Source organism: Erinaceus europaeus, chromosome 19 (assembly GCF_950295315.1).
Source record: "Erinaceus europaeus chromosome 19, mEriEur2.1, whole genome shotgun sequence".
In the NCBI taxonomy this organism is placed as follows: Eukaryota; Metazoa; Chordata; class Mammalia; order Eulipotyphla; family Erinaceidae; genus Erinaceus; species Erinaceus europaeus.
This window is the reverse complement of record NC_080180.1, coordinates 30,725,617-30,753,191: the sequence shown is the minus strand read 5'-3', so window position 1 is coordinate 30,753,191 and position 27,575 is coordinate 30,725,617. Positions and strand designations below refer to the sequence as shown.

The window sequence follows — 27,575 nt, the reverse complement described above, 5'->3', positions numbered from 1 at the left end:
AGTCTCATAGACACGTTGGCACTCTGTGGCTCAGCAGGAAGATAAACATCACTCTGCTTGCCCACCCCACCCACCCCTGCCCCTAGGGCTCCTCCCAGTGGTCAGTGTGACTTTCCTCCCTGAAAGCTCAGCCCTATCTGTGCTGTGTGCCTGCCTGGTCACCTGCTCTGTGGAGCATCTGTGTGTCCCCAGGGCTGCTTAGCAACCTCCTGTGACCGGGGGACTGTGTCAACAACTCAGGACCAAAGGCCATGTGAGGCAGAGTCCACCTACTTTGCCAAACTGGGGAGGGTGACCCGTTCAGCTGATATGCTCTTGCCCCTCCTGGCTGAGCCCTGCTCTAAGCAACAGGCCTCTTCCACCTGGTCCTTAGAGTCCCCCTACATAACCGTCCAGACCAGTGCACTGCATACAACAGGCTGCTGGGGTTGGGGGAGACTTAGAGCCAACACAGGACAGCTCTGACCCTGCAAAGCATTGTGTGTGTGTATATGCGAAGGAATGGGGGTGGGGTGTGGAGGGGAAGCAGTCAGGGTGAGATGCTACTAGGGTCTTTGGAAGTAGCTATGGGGAGAAGGAACAAAGGACCCCAGGGACATGTGCCTGTGATCAGTCTCTGCTCCCTTCCCTCCCTACTTTCGAAAGTCCCCTGCTGAGTATGTCACATCCTTCTGCTTCAGAAGACAAGGCTACTTCTCACCTCAAGAGCCATGTCTGCAGTGGCTGGGGTGGAACCTAGCATGGAGGCCCTGGCCCATGGCCTCCTGTAGAGGGTGGGAGCCAGGTCCAGTGTAGGGGGCGGTTGAGAGGGAAGCCTCTGGCCTCCGGGGAGTTTCTCCTGTGGGCTAGTTTCACTGGTAATTCACACCCCCTGCAGTGCCAATAAAATTGATGACAATAATTAAGACTATATAATTTATTCCCAAGCAGCCTCTTTTCCCCCATCATTACCTTTCCATCCTTCTTACAAGTGGTGGGAGTGGAGTATGGCTCCAATAAAAAGTACGAACTGCTGGGTTCCCTGCTCCCACAGCTCTGGATGACTCTGCTGTCACTCCTACCTCAATCCCACTGAAGGATGCAGGGGACTGGGCAGGGAGTGGGGCAGGTGGGGTTCCCCCTACTCAGAGAGGGGAGCTGAAGCTGAAAGTAAAAGGACAAAGAATAACCCCAGCCTCAAAAGGTGTACATCTCCCTCCCAGAGAAATTTGTCTTTCCCTCCCATAAACACTGTCCTCAGAAGACTGACCAAGCAAAGCATTTATTCATAACCCAGCAACTGAGACCACTAGGTGACACTTCCTATAAGACTAAAAAAAAAAAAAAAGAAGAAGAAGAAGGCTTGGGACCTAGTGGTGGCTAACTCAGTAAAGCATACACATTACCATGTGCAAGGACCTGGCGGGGTTCATGTCTGTGGTCCTCACCTGCAGGAGGGAAGCTTCACAATTAGTAAAGCAGTGCTGCAAGCCTCTCCCCCCCTTCCCTCTCAATTTCTCTCTGACCTTACTAAAGAGAAAAAAAAATGGCTTCTAGAAGCAGTGGCTTCGTCTTGCATCCACTGAGCTCCAGTAACAACTCTGGTGGCAATAAAAGAAAGACAGACAGATGAGAGAAAGAAAGAGGAGGAGGAGATGCAATGAACAAGTAGTGCATGAGGTCTCAAATTCACACCCTAGCTCTGGTTCTCTCTCTCCTCTCATTAATAAACAAATCTTTTCAAAAATCTTTGTGCAGATCAAGACCCTGTAAGCAGCAATGCACCAGAAATTGGCCATCGGTGGCTGGCATTACTGTGTTTAGGAATATAGGTGGAATTTCCAGGAAGGCTTGGGGCGGGTGGGTGCGTGAGCTAGAGCTCTGCCCCAACCTGGAATCCTCATGGTCAGCCTGCTGTGTCTGTGGACTCCAAAAGCAATTCCAGAGAGAATCAGCTTCTGATGCCCTCTCTCCAGCTAACCCTTTTCATCAGCTCCGCATCTTCGGGATGCTACTGCTCTGCTATCCCAGTGGTGTAAGACCAAATTTGGAAGCTCTAGGTTTTCGCCTAAGCCTGGCACGAGGAACCTTCTGTATGTCCTATCCGTTTCATTTTGCAAAGGAGGAAATCGAGGCAAGAGGGGGAAGTCCAAGAAGAGCTGCGGAAACTGCAGCTCAAATTTTCCCACTACTACTTTCCCAGCCCATGTCCTGGTAGCTGCTTCCCAGACCTTAAACTGTCTGGCTGGACCATCGCTCAAATCCTGGGCCCACGAGCGAGCCTGTGGACATTGCCCCTTTAAGAAGCAGGTCCCTGCCACTCCGGCCCCGCCCCTCGGCCAGCACAGCGCCTGCGCCCTGCGCTGGAGCCCGGGGTTGGGCAGCTCCGGGTTCCGTGCAACTTTCAAGTGAGTTGCAAACTCCGCCCAGAGGTCCGAGCGGGTGGCGGGTGCTCTGGGTTTGTGGGGGTCGCCGCAGACAGGCGGAGCCGCGCCGCTGTGCCCAGAGCCGTAGGCGGGGCGCCCCGCAGCAGGAAGTGCGAGTCGGAGCTGTAACCGTCAGAGCGGCTCGGCCCGACGGAAGAGTGCTGCTAGGGCGCCTGGCTCTCGGGGCTTAGAGGTGCGAGCGGGCTCGTTGGCCCGGACAACTGCTGCTCAGCCCCCGAGGAAGCGCCCCGTTAGTGCTCCTCTCGGGGGCTCCCTCGCTCCGCGGCGGCAGAATGGTGTCATGGATGATATGTCGCCTGGTGGTGTGAGTATGGCGGGTGCCACCCCCACCCCCGAAGGGTTAACGGACGTTTGCGGCTGCGCGCAGCGGAGGCCGCAGCGCCTCCCCACCTCACCCGCTTGGCGGGGGGCGACCCCCTCAAACCCACATGCTCTGCGACAGGAACGTGGGGCGCCTGCCCCCAGCCCCTCTGCCATCACCAGGTGTGGCGGCACATCGTGGGCGGAGAGCCCAGGCGGCTGCTCCCTGGTGCACTGCCGGTCACGTGACTCGTTCTCCCACCTCCCTCCTGTGCCCAGCCGCCACTCAGCCCTCCAGCACCTGGCCCGCACACCCGTGGGGCGGCACAGAGCCCGATTGCAGGTCATGGGAGAGGACAGGCTGTGTTGCACAGAGCTCAGGAGTTTGCCTCCCACCCGCCTGGGTGCCAGGCCGGGCTGCCAGGTGGTGTGTGCCCTCGCTCCAGCTTGTGCCCATGGACTGCAGATGCAGGCCGGGGCAGGCCGGGCATGTTTGTAAACAGCAGGGTGGGGAGGTGGCCTTCAGGGCACTGACTCAGGAGCAGGTTGTGCGAGCCCAGCAGGATGAACAGGGCAGGCACTGCCACCTCGTGTCCTGGGGAGGTGGCTACCGGGGCTGGGAGGGGGCCGTCTATGGCACCCCTCACTCTATGTCTGTTTCCCTGGCTGCTCTTCTAGGCTGGTGTTTGGATTGCTCTACCCAGCTTACGCTTCCTACAAGGCAGTGAAGACCAAGAACATCCGGGAGTATGTGAGTGTGGGCTGGGCTACAGGAGGACTTGGCCCAGTTAGGGTGGGTTGAGGGCCTTGGGGATGGGGGGAGGGACTTGACAAGGTGAGAAGGGTCTGAACTGACCTCCCTTTCCTCCAGGGGCCCTATACTGAGTGAGTGTAGATAGAGGGTACCATGCTGGGGTGCCCATGTCGTGAAGCCCTTTGGGGTGGGTACAGGAATAAGTGGGTAGTTGCTTAGAGATGAAGCTCTAGGACAGCCAGGTGCCAGGGGAATGTGGTGGAGTGGGCTTTCTGCAGTCTTTGGGCTTTGCACTGACCTCTTCCCCCCTGCCCCCTGCCACCACCCCCAGGTCCGGTGGATGATGTACTGGATTGTCTTTGCACTCTTCATGGCGGTGGAGACCTTCACAGACATCTTTATTTCCTGGTATGGACATGGGACTGCAACCTGGGGCACCCCTCACCGGCCTACCCCTCCTGGCTAACTGGCCTCTTGCGCTCTGACAGGTTCCCTTTCTACTATGAGATTAAGATGGCTTTCGTTCTGTGGCTACTCTCACCCTACACCAAGGGTGCCAGTCTGCTTTATCGCAAGTTCGTCCACCCATCCTTGTCCCGCCATGAGAAGGTACCCCAGGGGGAAGCCGGGTGGGGTGAGTGTGAGACGACTACTTAGCTGTGAGACTATGATAGAGCCTGAACTTTCCCTTCTGGAACGACCCAGTGGGGGCATGTGTGAAGATCCTTTAGAGGGTTTGGTACTCCAGTGGGGAATTACTTGGGGGTGTTTGAGGGAGACTGGAGCATGGGTGTCATCAAGTTCAATCTCTGCCTGGCATTGCATGAGCCAGAGTGATATTTGGGTTCTCCAACCAAAAATAAACAAGCCTTTGAAAAGTAACAAGTCACAGGGCAACTCTGGCTCTCGCCTGAGCACCTCCTCCCCGCTCTGTCTGCAGGAGATCGACTTGTATATCGTGCAGGCCAAGGAGCGCAGCTACGAGACGGTGCTCAGCTTTGGGAAGCGGGGCCTCAACATTGCTGCCTCAGCCGCTGTGCAGGCTGCCACCAAGGTGCCCCACCCACTCCAGCAACACCCCCACCCACCCCAGTGCCTTTTGGGTGAGCCCCACTCTCACAGGGAGCCGGGGGACAGCAGCTGTCTGTGTGGGAATTAGGGACAAGTGGTGACAGGTGGGGACTGGGGCATTAGCAGACATGTACAACTGGAAGTTGGTGGCTGCCAGCAGCCACCCCTGGGCCTCAATGTCCTGCTTGTTGACAGATGGCTGGAGGAGCTTTAGGTTCCGAGGCCTGGGCCCCAGCAGTCACCTGCTCAGTGGCCCTGAGTGCCCAGGCAGCTGCTTAATGAGGCCCCTTCCTGCTCAGAACCTCATCTTTCCCTCCAGGTGATACAGAGCTCCCCCTCTCTTGCAGAGTCAGGGGGCCCTGGCGGGAAGGCTGCGGAGCTTCTCCATGCAAGACCTGCGTTCCATCCCCGATGGCCCTGCCCCCCCCTACCAAGACCCCCTTTACTTGGAGGACCAGGCACCCCACCGCAGGCCGCCCATCGGTAAGTGGCCAGAGGGACCCGGCTGTGCCTGGACCCTCTGTGCCTTTGAACTCTGTGTTCATCTTGTCCTCCCACCCCACACATAGGATACCGGGCAGGCGGCCTGCATGACAGTGATAGTGAGGATGAGTGTTGGTCTGACACAGAGGCCATGTCCCAGCCACCAGCCCGGGCCCGAGAGAAGCCCCTGAGCCGCAGCCAGAGCCTGCGTGTGATCAAGAGGAAGCCCCTGACTCGGGAGGTGAGTGTGAGGCGGCTCCCAGTTGTGGGCTGCCCTGGCCTTCTGGCCTGGATGCTCACAGTGTGCCTGCTCCTCCCCAGGGCACCTCACGCTCCCTGAAGGTCCGCACCAGGAAAAAGGCCATCCCCTCTGATCTGGACAGCTAGAACCATGCACAAAGCTCAGGCTTACCACTCTCCCTGCAGAGCATGGGACTGTTTGAAGGGGACCTCCGACTGCACCAGCTGCCCAGGCTCTGCCCTCCCAGCTCCTACCACTGTGGGGCCATGGGCAGGGATGCCCCTGGATGTACCAAAGCAGGCTGGGCCCAGGCTCTATTTATTACCTTTCTCATCCCTCTGCCTTCTCACATTCAGGACCAGAGCCTTGCAATCGAAACCCAAAGCCCACCTGGATATGTTCATTCCTCCCTCTCCTCCAAAGTACTTGACTGCCTTCTCCAAGGCTTGGCGTGTGTGTCTGGTTGTATGTTTTCTGTTGGTGAGTGAGGTCAGGTTTGTGCAGATTTTGATAAAGAAATACACAGAAGTGTTTCTCCCAGTTTGTGTTCTTATCCCTCACAACACAAGTCATTGAACATGGATCAGTCCTGGGGTAGGACAAGGGCATAAGGACAGACTTCCAGAGGCCCCCAGTCTCCTGCAACAGCCAGCCACTATCATGATTAGCTCTTGGGGACCTTGAGAACACAGATGCATGAAGGTGGGGACCATCCCTGAGGGGGCTCTGAGGTTAAGCTGTGCATAGAGGTCACCTTCCTCCCTGGACCTGCGGGGGGGACCCACAACGGACCCCTAAGTTTCCCTCAACACTCAGGCTGACACTGGGGTGATGCAATGCTACAGTGTGACCACTAGAGGGCAGCAGCTGTCAGGCTTTGGGTTGCCCTAACTTCCAGGTCAAACAAGGCGGGGCTGGGAAGCTGTCCAGGACCTGGCAGCTGACTGATTGGAGGGAGGAAGCAGCGCTCTCTAGCCTCCAGTGACCCACCCTATTGCTTATGGTCATTGATCCTCAGTCTCCTCTGTTCTGGAGGCCCAGGTGTTCTGGCACCCCTCCTCCACCCTCTTGTCTCTCTGGTGTCTGATGCTGGTCTGACTGACTGCATTGCCCCTCGCCACTCTTCTGTCTGTGCTGCTTCCCTTCCCCAGAGGGTGCTGAGTGGGAAGAGGGGCTGGAGTGGTGGCCTGGAGTAACCTGACTAGCAAGGATTAACTCCCAATGCGGGTGTGGGGGGGATTATCCAGGCTTTATTTGAGGGAGCGCTTAAGCTACCCTGCAGGTTAGCTCCTCACTTCCTGGTGCTTGGTGACTTCCTGTCTTGGCATCCTTCACACCATGATGCCACCTCATTTATTCATTCAGAGAGTCTTTACTGAGCACCTACCAGATTTGAGGCATTCTCTGAGACAGCAGGGATAGTCTTTGAACAGCTCTCATCTCCACGGTGACAGCCACTGCGGCTGCTCCCAGCTATGCCATAGACTCATTTGACCCTCACAACAGCCCTGTGGGTAAGCTACTGCTACTATTATTTTTCCTCACCAGGTCTTATCTGAGCTTTCTTTTTTTTTTTTAAATATTTCTTTTATTTATTCCCTTTTGTTGCCCTTGTTGTTTTATTGTTGTAGTTATTGTTGTTGTTGTTGTTGGATAGGACAGAGAGGAGGAGAGAAAGATAGACACCTGCAGACCTGTTTCACCGCCTGTGAAGCGACTCCCCTGCAGGGATCCTTATGCCGGTCCTTGTGCTTTGCGCCACCTGCGCTTAACCCGCTGTGCTACAGACCGACTCCCCTGAGCTTTCATGCCTCCTCCTGGTGGCAGACTTTTTTAATTCCCCTTTTTTCCAATTAGAGGATGGGGTGTGGGGAGAGAGAGAGAGGAGAGATGCCACGAAAGCAGCTCCACCAATCTTGAAGCTTTTTTTCAAGATTTTGTTTATTTACTTATTTATTAATGAGAATGATAGGAGGAGAGAGAAAGAACCAGACATCACTGTGGTACATGTGCTCCTGGCGATTGAACTCAGCACCTCATGCTTGAGAGTCCAATGCTTTATCCACTGCACCTGCTCCCAGACCACCAATCCTGAAGCCTTTCCTTTGCATGGTGTGCCCAGGTTGTGGCCAGGGGCATGAACCCTGATCCTCATGTATGGGAATATGTGTGTTCTACTGGCTGTGTTGTACTATTACAATCTCCACACTTGAGAGGGCAAGTGAGGGTCTCATAGCTGGTGACCAGCGGAGTTGGATTTGGAATCCAGCACTCAGCTACTGTGCAGGACCAGTGCAACTGAGTTCGTTTTGGGGGTGGCCAGGCAAGGGAGCTGAGCCTGCACCTCACAGTGATTGTGCACCTGATCTTGTGCTGGCATTTTACTGAGGATCCTCTCAGCCAGCCTTGGGAGAGGTTACATCTCTCTACCTACAGACAGGGAAACAGATTGAGAGGTGACATGACTTCTTCACTGTGCTGTCCTTAGTGGGGACCCTGGCCCCTAGGGGCTGCATGCCCAACCCCCCCCAGCAATGGATGGGGGTGGGGTGGGGGTTGTTCCATGCAACAGAACTGGGGGAGCCTTGAATGGGTATACCTATTTTTCCTAGTGTGGACTGAGCAGGAGGGTCACTGGAGCTGAAATGCTGATGTTGCCTGGTCCTTGACCCACCTTCAAATCCCACCCCCTGGCTGCCAGCTGCCAGCTGCCCGCCCCCCCTCCCCAGTTGGTATTCTAGCTGCAGCCTCCAGTCCTCCCAATAGCCTCTTTCTCAGCCTTATCACTGCTTCCCTTCCAGGCCCACCTCCTCTGACAGCCTCCCCAAACTCACTCACCAGGCCCTTTTCAAAATCCCAGGGTTCCAGACACATGCTGGGGTGGGCTGTGCTGGCTTGCCCAGTGTGTCCTGGCCCAAGCCCCTCCCCTCTCCCCATGCCCTCTACCCAAATAACTCCCTGTTCCCCTTCTTCCATCATCAGAGAATGTCTCGTGGTTCCAGGCAGCCCAGATGTACTGTTCACTTGACATGGGTTTCCTTCCCCAACTCTCCCTCCTCTTGGCCCTTTAACTCCCCCAGGAAGCCCATTCTGAGTGTTCCCTGCCACATGCCTTTTCTGGAAGGGACTTCTACTTTGACCTGGAATGCCTCACCTCCTCACCCCAACTGCACTGTGGCTTATAAAGAGCAGACTTGCACTGATACCCTCTTGAATCCCAGCCTGGAACCAAAGTAAAATGTTGCCCCATGTGTGTGTGCTAGGGTGAGTCTCCACTTAACCCTCCAACTTCTGAGCTCCTGCCGCCTCTTTGAGATTCCTGGCTCCCCAGGGCAGAATTCAAAGCACCTTGTAGTCACTAGATACCTCTGTCCCAGAGTCACCCCATAGCACCCAGCCTGGGTCCAGACACCTCCAAGCCTCTGCAAATGTTTGCTAGTGAATAGAAGTACTCAGAGCCCCTGGTGTGGGTATAGTTTCTGTGCTAAGTCTCCTCATTGCCCATTGTAGAACTCAGGTCCCAAGAACACATGCCAGGAGAAAGGCTGCCACATCATATGGGATTGGGATGCTTTAGGGTCAGAGGGGAATGGGACAGGAGAAATCATAGTCTGGAACATTCTGGCCCCGTGTACAGATGATCCTGACTGTGGGCTGGGCTGCCTCAGAGTTGGCCCTGGCCTTCTGACATTCACCCTCTACTTGTCACTTTCTACTGATGGCCACTGCACATACTCTTCCATCCAGGCGCAGGCTCTTAGGGGGATGTGAGACTGTGGTCCCTGTTCCTCTACTCTCCACTAGTGTGCCCACCACCTCTCCAGGCATGTTTAAATCTGGGGCAAAGTGCCTGGCTCAATGCTGGGCACTGGGTGGAAGAGGGGGGAGATGGAACAGCTTGGGCCAGACACCTGGGGCCCACATGCTTGACTTGGGCTCCAGCCCTACCAGGCTTGTGTCTTCAGCTTGTGAAGGACCCTCTAATACCTTCAAGCTCCTAGGTACAGTTCCTTCCCCTCCCCTTCATGCTAAACATCCCTGTCCTTCCTTCTTCCATCCCATCCTTGGACCTTTCAGAGACTTCTCTTCCTGTGTCTTCTGATGTGATGATTGTCCCTTTGGACCTATAGCCCCTCTGGGTCCTGGTCCCCCTTCTTCATCTCAGGTATCTGTTTTTACCTCCCACTCTATGCAGCAGAGGCTGCGAGGTTGGTCTCTTATTTCAACACCACCCAGACAGCTGATGAACTGGGGAGTCCTGGCACCACTGCCCCACCCAGGATATGATCCCTGAACTTCTTCCCCACTCTGTCCCCTGCCCAGCACCAGGAAATAGGGTGCCCAGTGTCTGGGGAGTCCTGGGGACCAGAGCTGGGGTTGCCAGGTGCCAAAATCTTGGGCAGAGCCTGGGCAAAAGGTCAGATGGGGTTTCTCTGCCCAGAGGGTTAGCCACTAGGGAGAAGCTGGGGGAGGAGGCGAAGGGGCTGCTGACTGAGAGCAGGAATTAGGGCAAGGATGTGGGTGGGTAGGTGACTGGGGAAGGGGTGGCCGCCTGTGTTGAGCTTCTGCCTGGTTCCAAAAGCATCTCTGCACTTTCCTTCCTCTCCCCTCCCCCCAGGTCCAAGGAGAATTCTCTTGGGTATTCCCCCTCCCCCATCCCCCCCCCAGGCGTTGCCACAGGGGTGGGAGGCAGGGTGGGGGGAGGCCAGCCTCAGCTGTCTGGAGGATGGAGGGGCTGGGGAAGCAGGGCTAGGTGCCCAGACGGCCGCGTGTGTGGGAGGGGATGTCCTCAGATGCCCTCCACCCGGCAGTCCCCGCTCTGACGTGGGTGCCCCCCCTCTCCCAGCCTGGATTAGTGGCAGCTTGGCCTGACTCTCCGGGGCTCCTTCCCCGCCCCCGCCTGCCGCCCTCCCAGGGCAGGGGGCTACTCCAGGAGGGGCACTGTGCTGCCCAGGTAAGGGGCTCTGGGGACAGGCGGAGGGCAGCCAGCTGGGGACTCTGTTGCTGGGCTGGTCAGAGGAGTGTGGGGGAGCAGCGTGTGTGTCTGTATGTGAGGGGCTGGTGCAGGGTGCTGGGTGAGCACCAGGTATGTGTGGGGCACCTCTCAGCCTGCCTTTGTCCAGCAGTCCAGCCTCCTGTCTATGCAATGGATGTGTGGCCATGTCTCTGTGTGTCTCCTCAGCCCTGCTGGGTGCTTAGGAAGCCAGCAGCTGGCACAAGGGCTCTGTGGGTTGGTGACATCGGCTGTGGAGCCAGGCAGGGATGAAAGGGGCACTCCATTCTGAGCCCCTGAGTATTTGGGGGACCTGTCCTGAGAGTCCTGGTCCAGTCCTGAGACTGGGGCCTCTCAAGAGCAGACATGAAAACTCTGAGAGGGGTGGAGGGTGTCTGTCCACTTCCCCTTTGGGGGTGACAGTGACTGCCCTGTGGGGCCTGGGCTACCTAGGCTGCCACCCTGACCAACCCAGCCTCTTGTAGGCCCCAAGCTGCAGGAATCTTCCCCTGGACTCTCCCACAGGCTGTAGCTGCCAGGGAACACAGATAGGGGACCACGGGCACACCCCAGCTATAATCTGCTCCCTGGAGCAAGGCTGGGTGCAGAGCTGGTGCTAGAGCACCCATTTATGGTAGACCCTTTACAACCACTACTCCTGGCACTTCAGGGCCAGGGCCAGCCACCCCTAGGGGAGCCAGACAGGGAGGAAGAGAGTTAATAACTCAGCCCTGTAAACAACTCCCCCCCCCAGCCTGCCCTGCCGGCCACTGGCCTCTGGCCTCTGGAGCCAGGCAAAGGGGCCAGGCCTCCTGCTCTTGTTATCCATGAGAGGGTCCCAACACCCTCTAGGACTCTGGAGCAGCTCCCTATGGCTGCCTCTCCAGGGATGGCTGCATGACCCAGGACCAGGCTGGTGGCCCTTGGGTGGGGGATGGGGGTATAGCTTCTGTGCCAGTCTGGTGAAGGCAGGCCAAAGGAGGCAGAGGCAGAGGACTTGCAGGGTGGGAGGTGGGCGCCCAAGGGGAAGGGAAGCACCCGTTGGGCGTGTGGGTTTCTGTGTGTCTGAATCTGTCTGTGTGTGTTTGAATCTGTCTGTTTGTGTCTGTGCTCTGGAACCACCCCCGCATAGGAGCTGGGATGCTTCCTCGGGTGGAGGGTGCCCTGCTTTCCTATTTCCTCTCTTCTCTGTTCCCTCCCAGGAGCCACTCCCATGGGCTCCTCTCCAGAGCTGGGCCTGGGCACACTGGACACAGGACATGGGGAAGACCCTCAGACCTTGCAGTGGGAGCAGGTGGAGGAGGGCACCAGGCCCCACTCATCCTGCATGTTTGGGAGAGTGGGTGTCCTTGGGCTTCTCAGACCAGAGCCCAGGCCCTCCTGGAGCTGTGCAGGCAGAGAGAGCGTCCCTGGGCCTGGGAGGGGGGTTGGGTGGGGAGTGGTGGAGACTGCTTGACCAGGTGAGGATGAAGAGGGCTGCCTTGTCCCTTGGGGAGTACCCAAGTGCCAGCACTGGAGAGGCTGGTTGAGAGTGGTCCAGCAGGCACAGGGCCGGCTGGCGTGGGCCTGAGCGCCCATCACTGACCCGTGAGAACCCGAGTGCCCCTGCCAGCTCTACCCCCTCCCAGTCACCCCGCCCTGGCACCCCAGGGGGCACCCCGCCCCACCATGGCCAGTCCGACCCCTCCCGCCCTTTGCTCCAGTTCCCGGCTTTGGCACCTATAGTGGGGGTGCTGCCCGCCTGCCAGGCTCCGTGCCGGGCCCACGGGAGGGTGGGGCGGCTGGGAAGCTGGCACGCTGCCCTGGGGGAGCCTCTCGGCAGGCGCCCGGGTGCCGCGGGGGGAGGGGGGAACAAAGGGCTCATTCTCCCCGTGCGCAGCCGGTGGCATCGCTGGGGCGTTGGCGGAAGCCCCCGGGGCCCTGGAGGGGGCAGGCCCAGGCGGGGCCGACGAGTCACGGGCTCCTGTTTCCCGCAGGGTGCTGGAGGAGGAAACCGGCGGAGCAGCTTCCCCACTCTCAGTTGCGCGTCTGGCGATGGCGATCAGAGGTCCTGCTGCGCTCCCTGCCTCGCTCTTGCTCCACTAGCCGCGCCGCCCGCCGCACTCCCACCGCGCCCTCGCTGGTGCCTCTCTCCCGGCTCCCGGGATCGGCTCCCTTCCAGGCACGATCCCCTCCCCTTGCCCCCGGCAGTCCCCCCACTCCATCTACGACCCGGGGCGCGCGCTCCCCCCGGCCCGGCTCCCGCTCTCCCTCCGGGGGCCGCCCGCTCCCTGACCCCGGTCCGGCCCTCCCAGCGGCGCAGCACGGAGTCTCGGCGTCCCATGGCGCAGCCCACGGCCTCGGCCCAGAAGCTGGTGCGGCCGATCCGCGCCGTGTGCCGCATCCTGCAGATCCCGGAGTCCGACCCCTCCAACCTGCGGCCCTAGAGCGCCCCCGCCGCCCGGGGGAGAGCGCGCTAGCGCGCTGAGCAGAGAGCGGGAGGCGTCGCACGGCCGCGAGGCCCCGGAGCCGGCCCATGGGGAGCGTGCGCCCTGCGCCCGCCAATACGACCGCCTGCGCCCGACCCGGCCCCAGCAGCCCAGGTAAGCCGCGCACAGATGCACCAGGGGTCTCCTCCCAGCCCAGCCAGGCACCACAGTGGGAGGGAGCCTCCAGAGCTCCACCGGGCCAGGTGCCTATCTGAAAGTTAAGGTGTGCAAGGGCTGGACCGGGTGGAAGCGGTGACCCCGGTAAAACCGAGCGTCCCCGCCCCCGGCGGCCTCCTGGGGACCCGCTGGGAGAACGCTGCCTGCGGGTGCCTCCTGTCATCCAGTCCTTTGCAGGCACGTTCAATTTTCCCTCCTTTGCTTTTCTGCCGGCCGCTTTCCCCGCCTTCTGCCCGCCCCCCCGCCAAGCTGCAGTCTACGGGTGGCTCTGGCACCCTGGTTGGCCTGCAACAGTTTGACCCATCCCAGTTGAGGCCTCTTAATCCCCCTTTTCTGTGCCGGCTCCCTCCTTCCCTGGGGGGCAGCAGTGCGATCCTTCTCCTGGACTCTGTTCCAGATGCAGGGAAACTAGAGCGTGGGGAAGCTCAAGCTGGGGGCTGCTGCTCAGCTGTGGACAGAGCCCAGCCAGCACCATTGGCCCGGCTCTCCCCAACCTGCCTGGCCTGCTCTTCATACTCCTGCCTGTCTGTCTGGGTGGGGCAGAGGGCTCGGGTTGGCCAGCACCCCCAGAATTTCGGGCTTGCAGTGTGGAAAGAGGCCTCCAACCCTCTTGCCTGTTTCCAAGCCTCATTATACACATTGGGACATGAAAGCTTGTGGAGGTGACGTGACTTGCCACTCAGTGGGTGACTGAGTCAGGCTAAGGATCCAGCCTCCAGGGCCACAACTGCCCTTAATTTCACCTTGTCCCACCTTGCCCTCTGCCCACCATGCTCAGGGCCAGCCATACTGAGAGTCACCATAGCCACAGTGATCTCTGCTGAGGGGCTCTGTCCCAGCCCCTGGGAGCAGAATGGCCTCCCCACATAGGAGCATCCATGCAGGGCTGGCCCTCTAGGCCACATGTAGGCAGGGAGCATGGAGCCCAGCTGTGGGCTGGCACCTGCCATACTGGTCTGGGCCACCTTGAAGCTGCCAGGGCGGCGCCAGATGTAGGGTGCTTGAGGTACATGCCTAAGCAACTCATACTGGGATGTTTCTACCCCAGGGACCCCCTCTAGGAGAGCCCCATGAGGGCAGGAGAGAAATGGAGAGCACGCCCAGCTTCCTGAAAGACAGCCCAGCCTGGGAGAAGACAGCCCCTGAGAATGCCATCCTGGGTCAGGAGCTGGAGTCACCACCTGGAGATGGCCTGCGGCAGGGAGCATTTTGCCTGGGAGAGCCCACTCCCTTCTGGAGGGGTGTCCTGAACTCCTCAGACTCCTGGCTGCCCCCTGGCTTCTCCCAAGGCCCCAAGGACGTGCTCCCACTGGTGGAGGGTGAAGGCTTCTGGAATGGGGAGAGGAAAGCTGGTTGGATGGGTGGCAAGGAGGGGCTGCGATGGAAGGAGGCCATGCTTGCCCACCCACTGGCCTTCTGTGGGGCTGCCTCTCCACCTCGCTATGGGCCTCTGGTTCCTGAGCATAGCAGTGCCCATGCCAAGAGTGATCCTGTGGCTTTCCGGCCCCTGCACTGCCCCTTCCTGCTGGAGACCAAGATCCTGGAACGAGCTCCCTTCTGGGTGCCCACCTGTTTGCCACCCTACCTGGTGTCCAGCCTGCCTCCAGAGCGGCCGTGTGACTGGCCCCTGACCCCACACCCCTGGGTGCACCCAGGAGGCCAGCCCAAAGTCCCCTCTGCTTTCAACTTAGGCAGTAAGGTGAGTGTTGGCCACACAACAGCTCAGCCATCCTCAGGGCCACTCCACCCTGCCCTTCCAGTCTGATGAAGGACTCAAGCAACCCCCAGGAGAACAGCCAGTCAGCTCAGACAGTCAGTCCTGAGCAATTACTCCATCTCACTAGGCCTCCCTTGACTCACCCACTGTCCCCCCAGAGCCAAGACCCTGGGTGCTAGGGCCTCATCCTGGGCACACAGACTAGTCCCTCTGTGTGAGAACTGGCTGAGCAGGTGGCCCTATGGCCCAGGTCTGGGTGTGTCTCCACATCTGAGGATGAGCTTTAAAATATCTACTAAGACCAATATGGTATAGGGCATCAAACCATCTGAATGGATCCTTGGGTGTCTTTGGTATGATGGTGTTAGGTAGAAGCCAGTAAATTGCTGGGTGGTGGGGAGGCCTGTGAAATCCTGGTGTCCAGGCCAGTGTGGAAGGCACTTAGGGGAGCAGTGCCACTAGCAGGTGTTCCTTCTTTAGTATTTCACAGCTGTCAAGGCTGCCTGGGCACACACCTGCTGGCTGTCAGCACTGCACATCCTTTCAAACACTGGGAACTCACTCCTTTCTCCTCTCTTTAGGGCTTTTATCACAAGGATCCAAGCATTCTCAGGCTCACAAAGGAACCACTGGCAGCTGTGGAACCTGGGCTGCTGGGCTTAGCCCCCAGTGGGCATCTCCAGAGAGCTGGGGGCATAGAGCGCCCTTCACTCCTCCACAGAGATGGAGAGACAGGAGTTGGCAGGCACCCAGACCTCTATCCACTTCTGGGACCTGCAGACACTGTTCCCCAGGCCCCTTGGCCCACTTGTCCCACAGGCCTTGTTCATACTCTTAGCAACGTCTGGGCTATGCCAGGGGGCAGGAGCCTGGGGTGCCAGCTGGGGCCTGCAGCCACGTCAAGCTGTCCCTCTCCTGGGCTTCCTGCCGCCCAAGTGGCTTGTTGCTCATCCCACCTATCAGCTAGAGCTGGAGGTCTCAGCCCTTGTGGGAAGTGCCAGGAGGACATGGGCACCAGTGGATCCAGCGAATCCAGCGAGGAGGCAAGCAAGGCCCCTGCTCCCAGGGCCTGCCTGCCCAGCCACCACACCAAGCTGAAAAAGACCTGGCTTACTCGACACTCTGAGCAGTTTGGGTGCTTAGGCAGCTGTGCTGGAGACGAGGAGAGCCCAGTTGCTCCACTGCGGGCACTCAAGAGGGCAGGCAGCCCTGAGGTGCAGGGAGCAGGGGGCGGCCCAGCTCCCAAGCGCCTATCCAACCCTTTCCTGGGCAGTGCAGGGCAGGGGGCCCAAGGGTGGCAGGAGGTGCCAGATTCATCTTTTGGGAACCAGGCAGAGTCAAAGCAGCACACTGAATGTTCAGGTAAGAGGCCAAGGAGGGGCTGGGGTGGGGGTGGGGGCTGCTTGGTGGGGATGGGACTGGGGCTTTGAGGGCCCTTGATGAACTAGTCACACCTAGTTGTCCAGTTTTCTACCTGAATATGGTGACTCTCTGGGAGTCCCTTGACATCTACAGGCCTGAACCTTCCAGCAAATGGCTTCTATTTCCACTTGTCTCCTCCTGAGCCTGGTGTGTAGGTGGCAATGTGGTGCCATGGCTCAGAGCATGGACTTTGTAGTGAGTGCCTGGGTCCTGACTTTGCTAGTTGGTAGTTGATTGCCAACCAACCTGGGCTGATTGCTTTGCCTCTCTGTGCCTTCCTCATCTATCCTATGTGGGATATATGCAGTACCTACCTTGGAAAGACTGCCATGGAAATTCAGTGTGATACAGTTCACATAAGGAAAGAACTCTGAAGAATTCCTGATGCTTCAAAGGCCAGATGTTTGCCTGTGTGATTATTTGAGCCACGAATCCTCCTGTGAGATGATGCCTTTGCTGAAGAACACCTTGTCCTGCTTCAGGGACAGGCTGCTGTCTTTCTCAGCGGAATGCCAGAAACTCGGGCTGGCTCCTGCCAATGTGTTGGTGCTTTGGGCATAACTTGGACCCCTTTGTCAGGCCTTGCCCTGCCTAGCGGGGTAGTGGGGTCTGGCCCTGCTGGCTCTGGCCTCAGTGCTCTGGATCACATTGCTTTCTTGGCCTCCTGGACTGCTGGGCAAAGAGCCGAACTCTCCCTGTGGCCTTGCCTGTGCACCCCTCCACCTGGTGTAGATTGGTGCCCACTCCCCTGGGCCTCCACTTGCCTGGAAGCTGCTGACCCCTGCTTCCACCTTTTTGGGTTATTGCACCTGTGGCCTGTGTTGGAACTCTGTGACCGTCTCACCTTCCAGTCCTCGTCAAAACTGGGATTGTCTGCCAGTGGGAGCATTAAACCTGTAGTGGAGCTCTCCAACATCTACACTGGCTGACACCTACACTTGGATCAGGATGCCCTAGCTGCCCTGCATTGGGCACCTCTCACCTCCTGGCCCACTCAATGGTGGGGCCCTCTCAGACTCCCTGTACAGCCTTGGACATGAGGTCTGGCTGCAGTTCTCCACACTCTGAATCAGAGGCTAGCTAGGCCGGCTCTATGCACAGATGAACTTGGTGCTCAGGCAGGGCCTGGGGTTCAAGGACATCAAGGAAAACCCAGACTCCTGACCAGCTGTGTTGTCCCCTCAGGACCCCGAGATGGCAGGGCCAGCCTTCAGGACCCAGGGCTCCGGGACACACCTAGCCTGGCTCCCCCCACTGGTGGCATCACTCAGTGTCAAAACTGTGTCCAGGCAGCTGGAGAGGTGGGGGGACTGGTCTGTGATGCCCAGCAGGTGCCCAGGTAAGCCCTGATGTCCCCAGATGTTCCAGAATCCCATCACTCTGTGGCTCTCTGCTTACCCTCCTCTGCCCTGGCTTCAGATTGTCTCTTGGAGGAGAGCGACAGCAGGAGGAAGAGTTGTCAGCTGACTCAGAGGAGGGCAGAGGGACTGACCCGGAGGCCCCACTCAGTACAGGCCTCGCCAAGCACCTGCTAAGTGGTTTGGGGGACCGACTGTGCCGCCTGCTGCGGAGAGAGAGAGAGGTCCTAGCCTGGGCACAGCGGGAAGGTGAGCAGGGCCCAGGGGAAGGCTGAGGTCTGAGGTCATCATACTGTCACTCGCCTTGCTCCACCCCACCAGTTTGCCCTTTCTCCCAACTCTGTCCTTTCTTCCTCTGGATAAGGCTCTTAGTCAACACATATTCTGAGTTGTCTGGCTTGGGTGGGGTTGGGGGTGGGGGTGCCGGGAAGGTGTCAGACCCAGTCCAGCCCAACAAATAAGAATTTTGTTGGGAAAACAAGACTGAGTGCCAGTGTCTGGGAGGCCTGGGAGGTGGAAGCCTGAGTCCAGAGCCTAAAGGAAGGCTTCCTGGTGGAGGTGGGACTCGCCTGTCAGACACTGAGAACCCACCAGGCTTTCTGCTGCTCCTTCTGGCTCTGTCATGAGGAACCCACCTGTAGTCTTGTCCCCCTGGATGGACACTTACTGGCTACTCCCTTTCATCCCCAAGTCCATCCCCCTTGCCCCCTCATCAGTCAGCCATCAGCCACTCCCTGGGCCGGAATTCCCGGTACAGTGCATCATTCACCCGCCCATCCTCCTAGCTCAGCAGAGCCTGTCCAGCCCCAGGGCCTTGGCACTCTCTGTTCTCTCTGTCTGGAATGCCCTTCTCCTCCCTTCTTCCCTGGTGAATGAAAACTTACTCATCTCTCAGGCCCATTTGGGAAACTGTCCCAGCCCCTCTCCACCCTGATCCTTCCATCCCATATCATGGCTACCCTGAGGTGCCACGGTCGTGGCCAGGGCATGGGTCCACTCCTCTTTTAGAATAGGAGCACTGGGAGGGCAGGTACCAAGTCCTGACTGGCTTGAACCCCAGCACCTAGCCCGGGGTAGGACACTGTATTTGCCGAAACAATAAATGAATGTACTTCCTCCCACTTGCCATCAAGGCCTTGGACTGGAACCCCAGGGTCAGGGAGCACAGGCCCCTGAAGCTCCCTCTTCCTCTGTGTTAGAAGTGCTGTGTATTAGTAGTTCTGGGTGGTGGGGAGTCCCAGGGCAGGAACAGTCCATCTCTGAAATGTGTGTGGCATAGAGTCTTTGGAGGGAGAAGTAAGTCAGTGAGTCCTCCCCAGGAGACCCATCTGTGGAAGATGCTTTTGATTCTCCCCACTCACCTAAGCCCTTTCACATGAGACCCTCCAGAGGGACCTTGGACATGAGCCCCCTCTGAACTCTTCCTCTCCATGGTCTTCAGGCCAGGGACCTGCTAGCACTGAGGATAGCCCAGGTGTTCCCTGCTGCTGCAGCCGCTGCCACCATGGACTCTTCAACACTCATTGGACATGCCCTCGCTGTAGCCACCGCCTGTGCGTGGCCTGTGGGCGCACAGTGGGCGCTGGGAGGGCCAGGGAGAGAGCAGGTAGGAGGGCAGAAGCCAGGGTCTTGGGAGGGCTGTGTGGGGCCATTTATGAGCTGTCTCAACCCCCAGCTCCAGCCTCAGAGGCAATGCTGAGAGTCAACCGTGCCACCCACAAGGTAGAGGCCCACACCTGTGTCCTTGCCCACTGCCCTTAAAGAAGCCAGCTGTGTGTTATATGCCTCCCATTTTGCTCAGTGTGCCCCTTGAGAAACCTTACACCACTGTGAGATGGGTGTCATAGCCTTTGTTTTTCAGACAAGAAAACAAAACAAAACAAAATCAGAGAGGTCAGGTGAGTTGTCCCAGGCCACACAGCTAATAAATGTTGGGAGTTAGGTTTTTCAGTTCCAAGTCCTGTTCTTTTTCACAGTTCTCAGTTTTCTCTCCCTTGCCTCACCTAGGGCATCTGAGGACGTGGAATTTCCCAGTGTTCCTGTAGGCTTAGCCAAAAAAAAAGTCCAAGGGCCAGAACACTATATTCTGCTTGACCACCTCAGAGTCTTGCAGTGCACATCAGCATATTAAAGGCTCCCAGTTTTCCCAGCAAAGAACCCCAGGTCACTGTCAGAAGTTGCCCAGAAAGTCTATCTCATAGGTTGCCCAGGTCCCTAATTCAGCAAGCATTTGTGTCATCTTCCTCAACTTTAACCTTGTTCCCTGACCTGCTGTTTCTCCTTCCCACCCTGTAGCCTCACAGGAACAGTCTACAGAGGAGTGTGCCTTGGAGCCTGGACACAGTGCCTGCTCCTTGATGCTCACCCAGTTTGTCTCCAGCCAAAGTGAGCCATATTGGAATGGTAGGGTGTGCAAGGGAGCAGGGACCGGGGATGGCAGCTGTCTGGTGTCCTTCAGCCAGTCCCTGTGGACCACCCCCCTCCACCTTCCATTGGTGAGGGCAACACTGGGGAAGCTTTCTCTCTGTACACCCCACCAAACCCCAGTGCCCTTCTCCCCCCCCCCCCCACAGCTCTGGCAGAATTGAGCACTGCAATGCACCAGATCTGGGTCAAGTTTGACATCCGGGGGCACTGCCCCTGCCAAGCTGATGCCCGCGTGTGGGCTCCTAGAGATGGGGGCCAGCAGGTAAGAAGCAGGGCATGGCCCAATCATATCTACAAAGACCTTTTTTATTTTTAATTTATTTATTTTAGTGTCAGGGCTGAGGAGATAGCATAATGCAGAAGATTTCCATGCCTGAGACTCTGAGGTCCCAGCTTCAATCCCCAGCACCACCACAAGCCAGAACTGACTAGTGCTCTTCTCTCTCTCTCTTTCTACATTGTTCTTACTCACTAAAATAAGTAAATAAAATATTTTAAAAATTTTACATAGGCCTAAAGAGAAACAGAGAGAATGAAAGATAGAGAGAGGGGGAGAGAGAGAGAGAGAGATAAATCACCACTTCACTGCTTGTGAAGCCGCCCTCCTGCAGGTGGAGACCAGAGGCTTAAACTCAGGCCCTTGCACACTGTAACATGCTTACTCAACTGGATATGCCACTTCCTGGCCCCCAAACCCTTTTCTTTTGATGAGAGTAAAAGGGAACGTGGAAGCTGGGGGTAGTCAGGTTACTTTCCACTCTTTCCTAGGAATCAATATCCACAGAGCTGGCTCCTATTTCTTCCTGCTTCCACCAACACAGTGGGAGTCTGCTCTTCCCACTTTGGGCCCAGGGTACTGCCTGGTGCACCTCCCAGTCCAGCTCTTGTCATATCTTGTCCCTGCCCTCACCTAGGCACAGACTGCAGATGCAGGGGCTGCCACCCTCTTCATGCTCCCACACCTAACACACAGCATATGCTCAACATGCATTCTGCAGAGTGTTTATGATGGTCATTCTAAAGGTTGTTCTTTCAAGAAGGAGGTCATTGAGTGTGTTCTGTGTGCCAGCAACCATGCAGCAGACTCATAGCGGAAAATTCAAGTGCAAGGAAGAAACCCTCAGCTGCCAGTGCTACTGCTATCATTCTGACATCTGTTTCCCTGGCCACTCGCCTCCCTACTTATTCAAGTCTCACTCAGCCAGACCATACTGTCTCGAGAATTCCATGAACAGCTTTTTTCCTACTGTTCCTTGTAAACACGATTTCAGTCATTGTTCCTGCTGGTGTGTTGAATTGAACTGTTGAATTGGTTTCACAGAAGGAGCCACCAGTGAAGAATCCCCCACCTCCACAACCACCCTGCAATGGGGACATCAACAGGACCAAGGACACCAAAGAGGGTGAGTAGCTCCCCTGCTGCTTTGTGTAGAGGAGGGGGTATGAGGTGGTGGTGGGATGGGGGGGTGGTCAGGACTGGAATGGTTTCAGCCACTCCATGACCTGTGACCTCCACCACACGTCTCAAATTATTCCAGAAAGAAGAAATGGAAATAAGATCTAGAATGGACCCCCTTCCTCTGCCCCAACTAGATTTCCTGTTCTCCTTCTCCTCCTCCTCCTCTTCCTCCTTTGAGACAGAGAGGTAGAGAAGCAAAGACAATGGAAGAGATCACAGCAATGAAGCCTCCTGCAATGTGGTGGGGGCTGAGTTCATACCTGGAATCTGGGTCAGGTCTCAAAGATGGCAAGGCTATTCCACCTGAATAACTCCATTCTGAGCCCCTCCTTTGGGCCAGATGGTGGAGGAGATAGGGACAGAGTAGAGTAAGAAGGGCGAGGCAGTGAGGACAGAGTAGGCTACAGATGAGGGGGACTGAGTAAGCCCAGGACCCCTGAGACCAAGTGACAGCCCTCGCCTCCTCACTCCTTGACAGAGACCCCGGACTCCACAGAGGCACCAGCAGAGGAGCGTGCAGGCCGGGGGCCTCTGCCTTGCCCCTCTCTCTGTGAGCTGCTAGCTTCCACTGCAGTCAAGCTCTGCCTGGGACATGAGCGGATCCACATGGCCTTTGCCCCCGTCACCCCAGCCCTGCCCAGTGTGAGTGAGACTACAGAAGGAGGGCCAGGCCAGGGGGCAGTCTGGGTGGAGCAACTCCTGAACTCCAGCTGGTCCCTACCCCCCTGCAGGACGACCGCATCACCAACATCCTGGACAGCATCATTGCGCAGGTGGTAGAGCGCAAGATCCAGGAGAAAGCGTTAGGGCCAGGCCTGCGAGCTGCGCCAGGCCTCCGCAAGGGCCTGGGCCTGCCTCTCTCACCTGTGCGGCCCCGGCCACCTCCCCCGGGAGCTTTGCTGTGGCTGCAAGAGCCCAGGCCTCAGCATAGCTTCCACCTTTTCCAGGAGCACTGGAGGCAGGGCCAGGTGAGCCACCAGCCCCCACAGCCCCACCTGCCCTCAGTCATGGTCTCTGGGCTCCGTCCCTCATGCCTAGCGCTGCCATGGTGGGCACCCTGATCATTTTCACTCCTCCCTTCTCTTCCCTACTGCAGCCCGTACTGGTGTCGGGGATCCAGAAAACATTGCAGGCCAGCCTGTGGGGGACAGAAGCCCTTGGGTTACTTGGTGGACAGGTGCAGGCACTGACCTCCCTTGGGCCACCTCAGCCTGCCAGCCTGAGCACTGTGGTCTTCTGGGAGGGATTCTCCCGGCCTGAGAGTAAGTGGCCCTGATGCAGGGGAGAGTGGCTGGAGCCCGAGCTGGGTAATCTGGAATCCTAGTGAGACCTGTCATCAGGGGGCATCAGATGGCAGAGCTGGGGAGGACCTGGGACTCTGGGCTAGTGACCTCTCTCTGCCTTTCCCCTCAGTTCGCCCAAAGTCAGAAGAAGGTTCAGTTCTCCTGCTTCACAGAGCTCTAGGGGATGAGGACACTGGCAGGTGGGTATGGTACCCAGAGCTTGCCCACCTCCCTGGCCACCACTACCTTATTGCCCTCTACATTCTTCCCTCTCTTTCTGAAGCCCCCTTGATAGCAGAGGCTTTGGTGGGGGGCTCCAGTGTATAACTTGACCCCCATCTCTGCAGGCTAGAGAATCTGACTGCCAGCCTGCCTCTCCCAGAGTACTGCACCTGCCAAGGAAAACTCAACCTGGCTTCCTACCTCCCGATGGGCCCAGCCCTGCATCCACTGGAGCCCCGGCTGTGGGCAGCCTATGGTGAGCACCTGCTGCACTGCTGCCTGGCCCCCTCACCCACTGCTGCCTGTGTCTGGACCTGGAGCCCATTTCCATCCTCCCTTTCCTCACCTCCATGCAGGTGTGAGCCCACACCGTGGCCACTTGGGGATCAAGAACCTCTGTGTGGAGGTGACTGACCTGGTCAGCATCCTGGTCCATGCTGAAGCCCCTCTGCCTGGCTGGCACCGGGCACAGAAAGGTGGGTCCTGGCTCACAGACAGGGGCGGGTAGCTTCAGTGTGGGTGCCACCTTGCCCACCTTCCTGAACTGGCTCTTTGCAGATTTCCTGTCTGGCCTGGATGGTGAGGGGCTCTGGTCTCCGGGAAGCCAGGCCAGCACCGTGTGGCACGTGTTCCGGGCCCAGGATGCCCAGCGTATCCGCCGCTTCCTCCAGATGGTGAGAAAGGGCCCCCTTGCCCTCTCAGGTGTGGGATCTTCAGCCCCAAAAGCTTGCTCTCTGCATACCTGGGAACTCGAGGACAGGTGAAGACACAGGAGGGGTGGGGGTGGGGGACCTTACTAGGCAAGTGAGGGTCTATGGGCACCATGTCAGTGACTGACCATGTGAAGTGGCCCCATTTTGCAGACAAGAAAACAGGCTGATTCGTAGAGCTGGGCACTGAGCCTATGGCTAATTCTCACCCCAGGTTTCTACTCAGTGCTCCTTCTGGGGAATTGGGGGGCCAGCGAGAAGCTGGCAGGGGTAAGGTTCAGCCCATCTAAGATGCCCCCTTCACTCCCCCTTCTGAGTGAGGGGCTGAGGTCAATGGAGGGTGGAGGCTGGGCCAGGATGGGGACGGGGGGGATACAGCGGTGAGCAGGAGACAGGAAACTGGGGGGAGGCCAGGGAGGGGAGGGCTGAAGTTGTTAAGGTTTGGGCAGGTCCCATGGTTCCTATGTCCAGCCCTGTTGACACACATACACTTGCCTCTATCCACACCCCTCAGGCCTCCCTAGACCCACACAGATGCTAGGATGTGCAGAAGGGGACAGAAAGAAGTACAACCTTGTACATAGATGGCTTCCCTTTGTCTGGGTGTGGTAGCCTGTGGCCAAATCCAATGACTCATGGGGAAGAGACTTGAGGGGGTGGTGGTGGATTCTTCCTGGGTGGCCTGGGAACACAGCTGAGTCCAAGACTTGAACCTTGTGGGGAAGGGGGACTTTTGCACTGCCTGTGGCTTCCCTGGAGTTCACAAGCCTCCCTAGCTCCCCAGGGCCGAGTCCTGGAACACTGAGTCCCGAGCCTAGGGTATAATCGAGCCCAGGGTACAGTCGTTGAGGTCCTAGATAAAGAGACCAGTTGGTAGCCAGTTCATGGTACTGACATCCTCCCTTTTGCAACTGTCCCCAGGACATCTTCCCTGGTCCTTGTAGGTCCTTGTCTGCCCAAGGAGCTCCCCCTCTGGCTAGGCTAGTGGCAATCTCTATAGCTGTCCCTCTGGACAGTAAACTTATTCATCCAGTAGGAATCAGAGCTTCTGGGTGACCTGGCCTTTTCTGTATGTGGGCTCTTGGGAGAATTCAGATGGTCCCCTCAAGTACAATCTCCCTGGTCATCTACAATTTAGCACACATTTCAGTATGGTCACGGGCCTCCAGCTTGAGAATTTCTAGTGCAGAAGGTTTCGGAGCTGAGATTATCCAGGGCATTTTCACAGGGGCTTAGGGAAAGGGGCAGCTTTGAGAGAGGAAGCAGAGAATCTAGGACCCCAGGGACACAGAGGCTATTCAAGGCCTTGAGCCCCAGGACAGGCAGAGTTTCAGAGCCCTTAATCCTCTGCTCTAAACTCCTTCCAGCCAGCCTGATCCACCCAGTTCCTCACTAGCAGCCCCTTCCCTCCCAGCCCTGTGTCTTGCCTGCCCCACAGCACAGTGACTTCTGCCCAGCCTAGGGAAGTCTCCCTGCAATCCTCAATCCTGCTGCACTCTCCCTGTCATTCACCCTCCTTCTCTTCTTTGAGGTGTGTCCGGCTGGGGCTGGCAAACTGGAGCCTGGTGCCTTGGGCAGCTGCTACTTGGATGCGGGGCTGCGGCGGCGCCTGCGGGAGGAGTGGGGTGTGAGCTGCTGGACCCTGCTACAGGCACCCGGAGAGGCTGTGCTCGTGCCTGCAGGGGCTCCCCACCAGGTGCTTCCCCAGCTCGGGGCTTTGCACCCCACTAGGGTCAGAGCCTGCCTCTCCCAAGCAGGAAGCTGGACAGGCAGAGGACATGTCCCACCCACCCCCACAATTGTTGCTCCCTGACCTTCTGGCACCATGTCCTCAGAAGGCCCCCCTGAGTCCCCTAGGCCTGGGGTGTACCGAGGTGCCCCTCATCCTACTCCCTCTCTGACAGCCAGCTGGGGTTCCTGTGGGGAGTGAAGCAAAGGGGCAGAGGGCAGGGGGTGGGGGTAGGGTGTGTGTTTGAGTCCAGGCCTGTGATGCTCCTACTTGTCTTCTCTGGTATAGGTGCAGGGACTTGTGAGCACAGTGAGTGTCACCCAGCACTTCCTGTCCCCTGAGACCTCTGCCCTATCTGCTCAGCTCTGCCACCAGGGACCCAGCCTGTCTCCTGACCACCAGCTGCTTTATGCCCAGGTGACTGTGACACTGGCCAGGGTTCTGGTCTGCTCCCTCCCAGGGCAATGCTGGCTGGGGGTGGAGGAGAGGAGTGTGCATGCGTGTAAACTCCACTCTGCCGGAACCTTCTCTATAAAGAGGGCCAGGGTGTGACTGAGAATGCTTTGTCCTTTCTCTTTTTCCTAGATGGACTGGGCTGTGTTCCAAGCAGTGAAGGTGGCAGTTGGAACACTACAAGAGGCTAAATAGGGGGTCCCAGCTGTTGTGGGGGTTAGGTGTGGAGGGCAGGTGGACCAAGTGCTGAGGCCAAACACAACTGAGACTTAGGAACTGCTGCTCAATGCCACAAGCACCAGTCTGGGCACAAGCAGGGCTCCCATTCCTCACTCCTGATCTGGCCCCCAAAGCCGATGCCACCAAAACTCACACCTGCCCTCCACAAGATGACATCTGCCCTGCCCCTGCACCCCTTTCCATGGTACCAGACCCACATTGGGGGTGATGGGCTCCCTCTCTCCCTGCCCCCCCCCCCAGCCCAGGAAACAAACAACCCTTCCTTGGGGGACTTTGAGATCTCTCTGACTTAAGTACCTTCTGCTGCTCCCTCCCTGCCCGCTGTGCCACTTGTGTCCCAAGCTCTGCTTACACCACCCATACCCTCCAGGCTCTTGGGTAGCCCCAGCACTGCAGGCATTCTGGACAGAGGCTGTGGAACAAGTATTTTAGGGAGGGGTGGCACCAGGGGACAGCACAGGCCTGACTAGGGACCCACTGGGGCAATGCCAGCCCACCCCTACGCCTACCCTGCCTCCCTCCCTCATGATTTCCATTAAAGCCTGTCATTTTGTAAATGCTGCCATTGTGGTTGGCACTGCTCCCACAGGCCATGTGGGCTGGGGCAGGAGGGGAGACAGAGCCTAGAGGGCTGGGGTGACAGGGCTGCAGACACCTGCTTTTCTCCTGGGGAGGCTGCCCCTGGCAGGGTAACTGACAATGGCAGTGGGCAAGGCTAAGCTTGGGACCCAGTGACCAGGAGCCTTCCCTACATGGGTCCAGCAGCAGACTCCCCAGAGCCCAAGTCTCTCAGCAAAGTGCAGCCCCTCACCTCTCCTGCCTGACCTGACCTGGAGCCAGGAAAGGTGACTCTGGAGGGCGTGGCCCAGCTGTAAGCCCCAGAGGCAGAGGCCTGACACAGCTGACACCCCCTCACTCCCCAGGGCCCTTGTGGGTAAGCTCTGCCCAGTCCCCTGCCTTGTACATCTCAGCCCCAACATGCTCCAATTCTTGTTATCCCTAATTGCTCCTGTGGTGGTTCAGGGACTTTTTTATGAAATAAAACCTTTTTTAAATTATAAATGTAAGACAATTTCCGAACATTTAAAAAATAAGAAAAAGCCACCTATAAACCTACCTCTTCTTATCTCTAACCCAAACACTATGGATATTTTGGTGTATTTTCTCCCAGGATCTGTTTTACACATGGCCGCACTGGTGTTTTTCTACATTTGCTTCCTTCCTTTTGACGCTCCCGACATCATTTTCTGTTCTCTAACCTTCATTTAGAATGGACACTTCTATTCCCTTAAGTGGCTCTGCCCTAATTTATGTAACCATTCTTCATTTTAAAAGACAGTTCTTTCCTGGTTTGGAAGGCTAGGTTATTTTCACAAGATGGAAAACAAGAGAAAAAGGAAAAAGAAAGAAAATTAGGGAACTCCTATATTTTTCCATAGCATTATGATCATCTAATCAGTCTCATTTTATTCCTTATTATAGTCTTGAGTGGGCATTGTTCATTCCAGAATTACAGAAGAGCAAATAGGCACCAGGGCTTCAGTGAATTGCCCAAGGTCACACACTTCCGATGGCAGAGCTAGAATTTGAACCAAATTCCCACCTGACCTACATTACAGGACATCAGAGTCTCAGGTCTTAA

The 27,575-nt window shown here is 57.4% G+C and overlaps 3 protein-coding genes across 12 annotated transcripts; all 3 read left to right on the top strand.

Annotated features, from left to right (window-relative positions):
- The first annotated feature begins 2,355 nt into the window (after window positions 1-2,355).
- REEP4 (receptor accessory protein 4) lies at window positions 2,356-5,803 on the top strand. Of its 5 annotated transcripts, none has more exons than XR_009546351.1 (8): window positions 2,360-2,730; window positions 3,405-3,477; window positions 3,812-3,888; window positions 3,969-4,089; window positions 4,421-4,583; window positions 4,871-5,034; window positions 5,121-5,275; window positions 5,356-5,803. XR_009546351.1 is itself a non-coding variant. In XM_007529134.3 (8 exons), exons 1-8 carry the CDS (start codon window positions 2,699-2,701, stop codon window positions 5,419-5,421), a joined length of 774 nt encoding a protein of 257 aa, XP_007529196.1. In that variant the 5' UTR covers window positions 2,368-2,698; the 3' UTR covers window positions 5,422-5,803. The 5 variants fall into 5 exon arrangements, 4 of the variants coding, with proteins under 4 accessions (XP_060034785.1, XP_060034787.1, XP_060034786.1 ...); XM_007529134.3 differs by having other exon boundaries at window positions 2,368-2,730; window positions 4,421-4,534; window positions 4,899-5,034; XM_060178802.1 differs by lacking the exon at window positions 3,969-4,089 and having other exon boundaries at window positions 2,356-2,730; window positions 4,899-5,034.
- A 4,284-nt stretch (window positions 5,804-10,087) lies between these two features.
- On the top strand, window positions 10,088-12,717 carry HRURF (HR upstream open reading frame). The gene is made up of 2 exons (XM_060178801.1): window positions 10,088-10,229; window positions 12,245-12,717. The coding sequence occupies exon 2, from the start codon at window positions 12,590-12,592 to the stop codon at window positions 12,692-12,694; it is 105 nt and encodes a 34-aa protein (XP_060034784.1). The 5' UTR covers window positions 10,088-10,229; window positions 12,245-12,589; the 3' UTR covers window positions 12,695-12,717.
- HR (HR lysine demethylase and nuclear receptor corepressor) lies at window positions 12,710-26,995 on the top strand. Of its 6 annotated transcripts, none has more exons than XM_007529135.3 (19): window positions 12,710-12,850; window positions 13,962-14,612; window positions 15,212-15,992; window positions 17,238-17,391; window positions 17,472-17,659; window positions 18,852-19,016; window positions 19,706-19,795; window positions 19,984-20,099; window positions 21,159-21,240; window positions 21,775-21,938; window positions 22,028-22,264; window positions 22,393-22,558; window positions 22,710-22,779; window positions 22,927-23,057; window positions 23,158-23,277; window positions 23,360-23,475; window positions 25,043-25,207; window positions 25,529-25,657; window positions 25,826-26,995. In XM_007529135.3, the coding sequence occupies exons 2-19, from the start codon at window positions 14,001-14,003 to the stop codon at window positions 25,886-25,888; spliced, it is 3,549 nt and encodes a 1,182-aa protein (XP_007529197.1). In that variant the 5' UTR covers window positions 12,710-12,850; window positions 13,962-14,000; the 3' UTR covers window positions 25,889-26,995. The 6 variants fall into 6 exon arrangements, with proteins under 6 accessions (XP_007529197.1, XP_060034774.1, XP_060034778.1 ...); XM_060178791.1 differs by having other exon boundaries at window positions 19,706-19,813; XM_060178795.1 differs by lacking the exon at window positions 18,852-19,016.
- The last annotated feature ends 580 nt before the right edge of the window (window positions 26,996-27,575 follow it).